Source organism: Oratosquilla oratoria, chromosome 17, assembly GCF_046742065.1.
Source record: "Oratosquilla oratoria isolate Oo_2021 chromosome 17, ASM4674206v1, whole genome shotgun sequence".
NCBI classification, from domain to species: domain Eukaryota; kingdom Metazoa; phylum Arthropoda; class Malacostraca; order Stomatopoda; family Squillidae; genus Oratosquilla; species Oratosquilla oratoria.
The window spans coordinates 54,670,911-54,680,910 of record NC_134793.1 but is presented as its reverse complement, the minus strand read 5'-3'; the positions used below and the strand labels follow the sequence as shown (position 1 = coordinate 54,680,910).

The 10,000-nt window shown below is 40.3% G+C and overlaps 1 protein-coding gene across 1 annotated transcript in view; it reads left to right on the top strand.

The window, feature by feature from the left end:
- The first annotated feature begins 9,495 nt into the window (after positions 1–9,495).
- LOC143034289 (uncharacterized) overlaps positions 9,496–10,000 on the top strand; it is a 53,545-nt gene continuing 53,040 nt past the window's right edge. Inside the window, exon 1 of the mRNA XM_076200224.1 lies at positions 9,496–9,548. Within this exon, the coding sequence (XP_076056339.1) occupies positions 9,496–9,548 (53 nt within the window). The remainder of the gene's footprint in view (positions 9,549–10,000) is intronic.

Genomic DNA, 10,000 nt, shown 5'->3' with positions numbered 1-10,000 from the left:
CTCATAAGATTTCTTATCCTAGAAATTAAGATTTCACATTTATTATGTAATTATTATTCACATGCAATCTTTATCTACTTTTACTACATGTAGAATGGTGTCATCTAAGTAATGTTTTTGTTTAAACATTAATAAAATTTTACATGTTCGATATAATTCTCATCATAAGAAAGTATTTACATTACAGGGGAAACTATACAAAAAAGCACTTCTAGGTCACTACAAATGTTTAATCATATCCATGCTTTTTTTTTCTCTTTCCCATCATCTTGAATAATATTCAATTTATTTTTCTTTTTTTTCATTTTGAAAAACTACCTTTCATAAAATGTTTAGTGTTAAGGGGAACGTTGCTAATAGTTGCTTTAGGTATCACTGACTAGACCCGCAGCCACAATGTGTCTGCGGGTCTCAAGTTAGTGAAATCTAAAGCAATTATTATTCTTTTTTCCGTATCAGTACTTCAAAGCTATCTTTCTTTTTCTTTTCTCTACTCATTCCTTACTTCTCATGTCTTGATTTCTTTCCTCCTCTTCTTTTTTCGCTTTTTTCACCCATTTATTATTCGCTGTGTTTAGGTAAATATTCCTCTCAGTTTATGTTTCACCGTCAAAATACTTTCTCTACTCTCTCTCTCTCTCTCTCTCTCTAGACCTTAACCCTCGCCGATGCTTTGAGCGATCATTCTACGCAACCCATTATCGGGGCCGACTTCCTCACCCATTATAACTTAATCGTAAACATCAAGGATCATAAACTCATCAACCTAATGACTTCCTTAACAACATACATTACAAGAACAAACGGTAAGAGTACTCTCCTTTCAACTATCAACACAACAAACCACTTCGCTAGCCTACTGCACTCATTCCCAACAGTGACACAGCCACACTCTACAAGCAAACCCGTACTACACAGAGTCAAACACTACAATGAGACGACTGGACCACCTCACACGCCAAGACCCGTCACTATAACTTGAGCGTTACAAACAGGCCAAGGCTGAGTTTGAGTCCCTCGACAGGGCGTCATACGACCCGGCAGCAGCAACTGGCCATCACCAATACAAATTGTATACAAGAAAAATAGCAATAACCGTCTCTGCGGAGGCTACAGAGCACCCAATACCAAAAACATGAAGAACAGGTACCCGATTCTTAATATACAGGATATCTCTTCACAATCCGGATGTACTATATTTTCCAAATTGGACTTGGTTAAGGCTTTCCACCAGATTCCAGTGCACCCGGCGGACATCCTTATAACGGCAGCCATCATACCGTTCGGCTTGTTCGAGCACATCAGGATGCTGTTTGGACTGAAATTCAGCCTAGACGTTCCAGGGATTTATGGATAAGGTACTCCGCGGACTAACATTTTGCTTCACCTACGTTGGTGACGTGCTCGTCGCTACCTCGGACGCGGACACTCATTGTCAACACTTGCAAGATATTTTAGAGCAGGTTCCAGACCTACAGTATTCAAATCAACGCTGCAAAGTCTGATCTTGGTGTCACCTCCACCGAGTTCCTCAGCCACATCGTCTCCTCTTCTGGCATTGTACCGACCCCCTCCCAACGTGAGGCCATCCATCAATTTACGCAGCCAAAGCCATCTAAAGCAGTTCCTGGGTGTGTTGATTTTTTATAATAATTTCCTCCTTCAGTATGCTACCATCGCTCTGCCACACTACTTCATGTTAAATCCTGCTAAGAAAGCACAATCCATCACACTCTACTGGACAGAGACAATTCAGGCCTTCCACTACGCAAAGAAAACCCTGCATGATGCCACCACACTCTCCTTCCTGACCCCTGATGCCCCAACCTCCATCTCCATATATGCTTCAGGCACGGGTATTGGTGCTGTTCATATATGTATTAATAGCACTTAGCAAACCATTGCCTTCTCCTCCAGAAAAGACGTCCTCATATGGACCCGCACCTGCACCAAATGCTAAGCGGCCAAAGTTATCAGGCACGCCATCTCACCCAACTCAACCTTCCCAACAACGTCAACCAGGCTTGAAAATGACCATGTTGACCTTGTTAGACCACTATCTTAATCAAATGGCAACAAATATCTTTTCACCTGCCTGGACAGGTTTAATCGCTGTCCTAAGGCTATTCTTCTTCCTAATATTAACACAGACAAGGCGGCAAAGGCATTTATTTCTTCTTTTTCCTAATATTAACACAGACAAGGCGGCAAAGGCATTTATTTCTTCTTTGATTTCCAGTTTTAGCACTCCATTTACCCTCACTTCAGATCATGGGAACCAATTTGAGTCATATCTATGGAACAAGACTGTAAATCTGAAAAGCCTAGTTTTTAGAGTAAGAAATAGTTAAAAACAAAACAAAAAACGCGGCGAGCCGAGTCTAATCAAGTCGCACGGACGTCAGCAGCAATCAGCAGCAGACAGTATTTGCACAAGGACAGTCATGCTTGCTAGGGCTACTCTCTAGAGCTGACTAGTTCTTAAAATCCAACTGAAAGTTGGATGGCGTTCATCTTGGCAGTTAACACTGCTACCCGCTTCTGGGCCTTTCCCAGATCTTTCACTCTTTGACATTTCCGTCTTTTCGTAGCTCTCCGGGATCCACACGAGTCCTTATTGGCTCGTGAGACTTCTCGGTCATCCGGCCCTGCGAAATCTAGTATTAATCTAATGTAGTTTTGAGTAGTGTAGAAGCCGTGCCCACTGGCCACACAGCGTGTCATTTCACGCGGCTGTCGCCAGTCGCCAAGGAACTGTGTGACCCCTATAGTATTTTCCCCTTTGGCTCTTCTGAGCACATTTCTTGTATACCAGGGGGCTTGTCCCCCACCCCGACGTGCAGAATGGAGTCTTCAACTCCACTGCAAATGAAAAACACTGCCCCTGACGACCCTAATATCGACCCGGATAATGCTAGGCATATTTTTCTCCACTCTGACCATCCCCCCGATTAGCTGAACTCAATCCCTTTATTATTAAGAAATGTCTGTCTTTTTATACAGATTATATCAATCAAGTTAGGAAACTTGGAAGCGGAGATCTCCAAGTTACCACCAACTCTGGGAAAGTTACACGCGACTTACTTAAGGCCAAGAAGTTTCATTCCTTCGATGTTGGGGCATCCCTCCCTAGGTCACTCAACTCCTGCAGAGAAATAATCCGCTGCAGAGATTCGATGACCATAGACAAGTCTGACATCCTTAAAGAAATGAAAAACGAAGGCATTCTAGATGTCAAATTCATAATGCGACTGGACCGGGAAAAGAACATACGAGTGAACACACCCCTTATCATCCTCACTTTCAACTCTACAACCCTCCCTGACCATGTCAAAGCTGGATACATTCATGTCTTAGTACGACCATATGTCCCCAACCCTTTGCGTTGTAATAAGTGTTTTAAATATGGTCACCTTCCTAAGTTTTGTTGTAGCCAAACGATCGTGTGCGGTAAGTGTGCAGGAGAACATCCTACAGATGCCTGGTCTGCAAATGTGTTTCAATGTGTCAACTGCCCCTCTAATAACGAAACTGCATCCACCTCCCGAGATTGTCCCACCTTCAAAATAGAAAAAGAAATTTGTACCGAGAAAGCAACTTGTAGTATCTTTATCTAAGTAGCACGGAACGTGTGATAGAAAGACAAGTTAGCCCAACTAGTCCCTCCGGAGCAATTTCCTATGCTTCTGCAGTTAAGAAAACGTACAGAACCATCGAAACACAGACTGTAAGCAAGCTCTCCGATAAGGCTAAAGTTCTTTATCCACCTACCAAACAAACCACGTACTCGCACCCTCCTTCCGCGACTATCCCAGAACTTCCACTACGTGTGCCTACACATGTGAAAGAGGATGTTCCCATGGAGATCGTCGGCTCCTACAAACGACTATTAAGTCCGATATCCAGCCCAGACCGAGCATCGGGGGCAAAACACACCTCGCCCACTAAGGCCAAGAAAGGTAGAAATCGAAGAAAAAAATAAAATAAACAAATTAAATAAAAATAATATCATTCAGTGGAATTGTCGACTTATTAGAAGTAAAGTAAATGACCTATCTATTTTCAATTCTATAATCAACCCCTCAGTTATATATCTACAGGAAACATTCCTAAATCCGTGTTCAATTAGAGCTGAAAAACTTTACCATCATAGGATGGACAGATTCGCGCCTGGATGGGGGGGTCGTAGTTGCTGTCAACGACTGCCTTCCCCAAGCGGAGCTGCCACTATCCACAACCTTGGAGGCAGTTGCTGTCAAAACGAAAATACAGAATAAACTTGCGTACATCTGCTCCATATACTTAGCCCCCGAACAACCATTTCCACTGCAGGAGGTAAATAACCTTACAAGACAGCTGCCCCACCATAAAACCATAGTTGGAGACATTACTCCTATCATCACATGTGGGGGAGTGATAAAACATGTGCCCGAGAGGAGCAGATGGAGGCAGTTCTAAACATCAACAATCTGGTCCTTCTAAACACTGGCGATTCCACTCGTTTAGACAATGCTAGAGGCACCTTTTCATGCATTGATTTATCCATATCACCTCCTGTGTTGTCTGGCGACATAGAATGAACTACGCATGACGACACCATGCTCAGCGATCATTTCCCTGTCATCCTAAAAATAAGGGGGTGCCACGTTACGGCTGCTCCAGCCTATGGAGACAACCCACCCTCAGTAGCGTGGTTGGTAGAAGTATAGACTTGCTAACGTACAAGTCCTGGGTTCGAGTCCGGGGACAACTGTCGGAAATTATGTGATCGACATCGTCGTCATTGGCGATTCTATTTATATATATATATATATATATATATATATATATATATATATATATATGCTAATAAGAACACGGGTTCGTATGTTCACTTATGCAAAATAGACCACTTGGAAAAAGAAACTAACGAAGCAGAACGCTTTCGTATATTACATCTTCAGTGCAAAAAATGCATAGCTGAATAGAAATACATAGATTATATATACATGAAGAAGGAACAAGGACATCAGAGGAAATTTACCCCTGGAAGGCGGTAGGGCAGGTCACAAGGGTCAATGCGTCCTATTAATGAGGGAGGGGCGACGTTAAGTCACACCCGCAGGGTTATATTTTACCTGTTATTATTTTGCCTATGTCTTGGCAGATAAAATTGTCAAGCTTATATAAGCCTTTGTGTAAGTTAGTGTTTTGATCACTGGTGGTATGGATCAAACTACACTCTATTAAGTTTCTTACTATTATATTATTGGTGTAATAGATGGCATTGGCATTACCCCCAATCAACAGGATGATTACTTATTTCGGCATGTTTAAAGATTCCACTAGAGTTAATGCTATCCATAACATTTTTCTTCTGTTGTTCAATTTCAATATTTAAGGGTTTGCCAGTTTGACCTATGTAAAATTGATTACACGTTTTGCAAGGAATTTTATAAATGCATCCTTTTTTAACTTCAATACTATTGTTGATGAGCATATGTTTTACTGTACTATTACCCTTAGAAACTACCTTTACGTTAAATCTTTTTAATAATTCTGTGGCACTTAACAAATTTTCTTGTAATGGCAAAATTAAAACATTATGATAACTAAAAGATGATTTTGGTTAAGGAGTTATATTATAAGCAATATCAAGGAATGAATATGTACGAGTAGGCAAAGAGGAAAAAACAAATTATGAAAAAGACTTATTAGAAAACTGTAAAGACCAACCAAATCCATTCTATAGAAATGTGAACAGTAAACTAAAAAGCAAACAGGAAATAGTGAAATTACACCAAGGGGATATAGAATACACAAAAGAAATAGAAATGACTGAAGTCATGAACAAACGCTTCAAGTCGGTGTTCACTAGAGAAAATATACATCATTAGGATGAAGGGAGTGAAGCGAGACCCCCACCCCCCCATAAGGGAAATAATGGTAATATGAAAAAAATAATTAGCCATATAATGAACCTTAATATCAGGAAATTGTACGGCCCGGATGGGATTGCAAACTGGATATCAAAAGAATGTTAAAGACGAACTAGTAGACAAAATATATAATGTAATAAGCTGCTGAATCAAAGAAGGAAAAATACCGACAGACTGGAAAAATGTAGATATAGTACCAATATATAAAGGAGGAAACAAGGAGGACCCAGCAAGTTACAGACAAGTCTCCCTTACAAGCACGGTAGCCAAAATTTGTGAAAAAATGATCAAAAACAGATGGACTAAACATCTAGAGTAGAACAATATACTAAATAGATATAATACAATATATAATGAAATAAAACGACGGATGGTCTGATTGTGTTTTCTTAGACTTACCACACAAAAATATTAAAAAAACTGGAAACGATAGGAGGGATACAAAGTAAACTACTGAAATGGATGGAGGATTTCTTGCATGGAAGAGAAATGAGAGTAGAGCCCAGGGATAAAATTTATACTTGGGAAGAGGTGATTAGTAGAGTTCCACAAGGATCATTATTGGCTCTGATAACGTTTGCTATTTATTCAAACTACTTGGATGAGGGTGTAGAATCTTACACGAGCTTCTTTGTAGATGACACAAAATTGCTGATGAAAGTGAGTACTGAAACGGATTGTGAGTCGCTGCTGAAGAATTTGAAGAGGGTTTGGGAGTGGAGTCAGAAGTGGGAAGTGAATTTCAACATTAAGCAATGTAGTCTAATGGAATATGGAAAAGACAAATAAAGAATATCAGGACAATATAAAATCGGTACAAATGAAGTAAAGAAAGTGGAATATGAAAAAGACCTGGTATTAATCATAACAAAGTACATGTCCCCTGATAAACAAATAAGCAAAATGATCAGGGAAACCTACAACTTATTAAGATCAATAAAGGTGTTTATTACCTACTTGGACGAAAAAATGGCAAAGGAAATACTACTCACACTGATAAGGCCAATACTGGAGTATGCAGCGACACTACGGTCACCCTATACTAAAAAGAATATAAGGAAAATTAAAAGAATCCAAATTAACGACACTGGAATAGAGAAGAGAAAGAGGTGATTTGTTGGCCATCTATAGAGTCACGAGAGGAATGAAAGTCCTTGATAGAGAAGGCTTACTAAATTTGGACATGAGAAATTCAAGGGGACATAAAACGAAGCTCAAAAAAGATAGTTATAGAAGAGACCTGATAAAGAACAGTTTTCCACATACAGTGGTGGATACATGGAACAAATTGGAGGAAACAATAGTGTGTGCAAATCCCTACACGAATCTAAGAGCAAATTAGACACTGTGAGATACAAATATGGGACACCACGAGCATAGCTCCCCTTCCCGTAAGATACAACTACGTTAATACTAGGTAAATACACACACACACACACACACACACACACACACACACACACACACACACACACACACACACACACACACACACACACACACACACACACACACACACACACACACACACACACACACACACACACGCACACACACACACACACACGACTCGGTGGCGCAGTTGGTAGAACGCTGAGCTGCCACGAAAGTGGCCCGCAGCTCCTGGTTCGAATCCTGCCCAGGGCCGAAATTATTTCGGTACTGCTGCGCTTCGGGTTGTTACTCTGACTCTCGTGGGCGGGGAGTTGGGTGTGTGTGTGTGTGAAAGGTCATAGCATTACCCATAGATCGGACCTACGAGCTCTGAGCTCTCTTCCGGGAAGGAAATAGCTGTCGATCACGAGTCCAACACGTGATCAAAGACCAAGTGAATACACACACACACACACACACACACACACACATACACACACGCACGCACGCACACTTACACATACACGCATACAAAAAACGTCAACACCAACGCCAACGCCAATGTCAACGCCAACGTCAAATATAAGACCCTGTCCTCAATTAGAAAGAAATGTATAATTCTGACCTGAACAAAATTTGTAAATAGTATCACAATATCTCACATTTCATTTCAGGCTTTGTCCTCGCAATATATAGAGCACATGCATTTGCTGTTGCTTCACCATACGCATATAGGTATATGGTGAGGGTTTCTATAATCAAAGTTTATATTGAAGCTATCAAAACATTCATTCAGGTGAATGGTGTTGGTGTTATATTACCCTGAAAAGGTCTAGCCAATAGTACATTTACTGTATACGATGTAATATGTTTATGATTGTAGACAATAAATGGAAAAGTGTGACCTCATTTTGGAGTCACATGACAAAGATGATGAAAGTGGTGATTAAGTTTTCGACACTAAGAAGAAAAAGGGGACTCGAAGTTTATCTGACAGGAGATTACTTGTCCTGTACAAATCTGATGAGGTAAGGTACAAAAGAGAGAAATAACAATTTTATATTCTACAAAGTCTTAAACTGGATAATCTTATAATAAGATGTGAAGCCTTTCCCTGGAAGTGATAAAAATGCCATTTACACACAAGGTGAATTCTCAAAACAAAGAGTAAAGGGATACACATTTATACCTTCATAAATGTAAGCTTAAGAACAAGCACACAAATACATAAAACTAATATGTACCCGTAAGATTTTTTTATTCAAAATCCATTACATTTAAGAGTAAGTTCTTATAAATTTTATGAAAAATATTTTACAAACAGTACCCAAGAATACCAATATTCTAACATATACTAAGGATACAAGACAACAGCGGAAAAGCCTAAGATGAAAGACTCAAGCGGAAGCGAACATACTTGGTCTTTCCACAAGAACAAATATGAAGAGCCAATATCAATGCAAAAGCACGTAAATTCAATCTTGATTGAACCTGGACTTTGTAATTCATCTGGCTTATGCATGCATTGATGTAAGTATACCACGTGTGTGTGTGTGTGTGTGTGTGTGTGTGTGTGTGTGTGTGTGTGTGTGTGTGTGTGTGTGTGTGTGTGTGTGTGTGTGTGTGTGTGTGTGTGTGTGTGTGTGTGTGTGTGTGTGTGTGTGTGTGTGTGTGTGTGTGTGTGTGTGTGTGTGTGTGTGTTTGTGTGTGTGTTTGTGTGTATGTTTGTGTGTGTGTGTGTGTGTGCATGTGTGTGTGCGTGTGTGCGTGTGTGTGTGTGTGTGTGTGTGTGTGTGTGTGTGTGTGTGTGTGTGTGTGTGTGTGTGTGTGTGTGTGTGTGTGTGTGTGTGTGTGTGTGTGTGTGTGTGTGTGTGTGTGTGTGTGTGTGTGTGTGTGTGTGTGTGTGTGTGTGTGTGTGTGTGTGTGTGTGTGTGTGTGTGTGTGTGTGTGTGTGTGTGTGTGCGTGTGTGTGTGTGTGTGTGTGTAATTGTAGTTTAATGAGAGTCTACTTTTGGTATGAATCTATTCATATGACGTTTAAATGTAAGTTACAATATCTTCATTACCCATCACATGTAAAAATTTAGTTTGAGGGGTGAAAAAATCTCATAAGAACATACAAACAAATTAGCAATAATGATGCATTTACAACAACCAACATAGAAAAATAACAGAGGTGAAGAGGATATCTTAGAGGCATAGGATGACAACCCTGGCCCAGATGGAGGGCGAGGATATGGGGAATGAAGACGATATGTAAATATATCAAGAGTTATTGAAAGATATAACATAGGCACAAAGGGAACAGGAACCTACTCTTTATGAGGTGAAGGAGAGTTAAATATGAGGAAGGGGAGAATCCCTTGTTTACTCAGGGGGCGGTAGAGCTGTTGGAAACAAAGGGTTAGGCGAGACAGCAGGCAGGAGACATAGCCTGCAAGAGAGTGTGGGGGCGAGTAATATAATGATGAATATAGAAAAAGAGAGAAAGGGAGGGAGAGAAAACAGATGGATGGTAGGAGACTACACGCATTGGATATAACAAGTATTTGAACAAATGAGAAGGTAAGAAATAGAAATAGTAGTAGTAGAAGTAGAAGGAACAAGAAAGAGAAGGATTGAGGAAAAGTAGGGAAAGTGCTGCATGATAATTGCACGTGGATGGATAAGTAGGTGACGCATGTGATAAAGTATATGAGAACTGAATT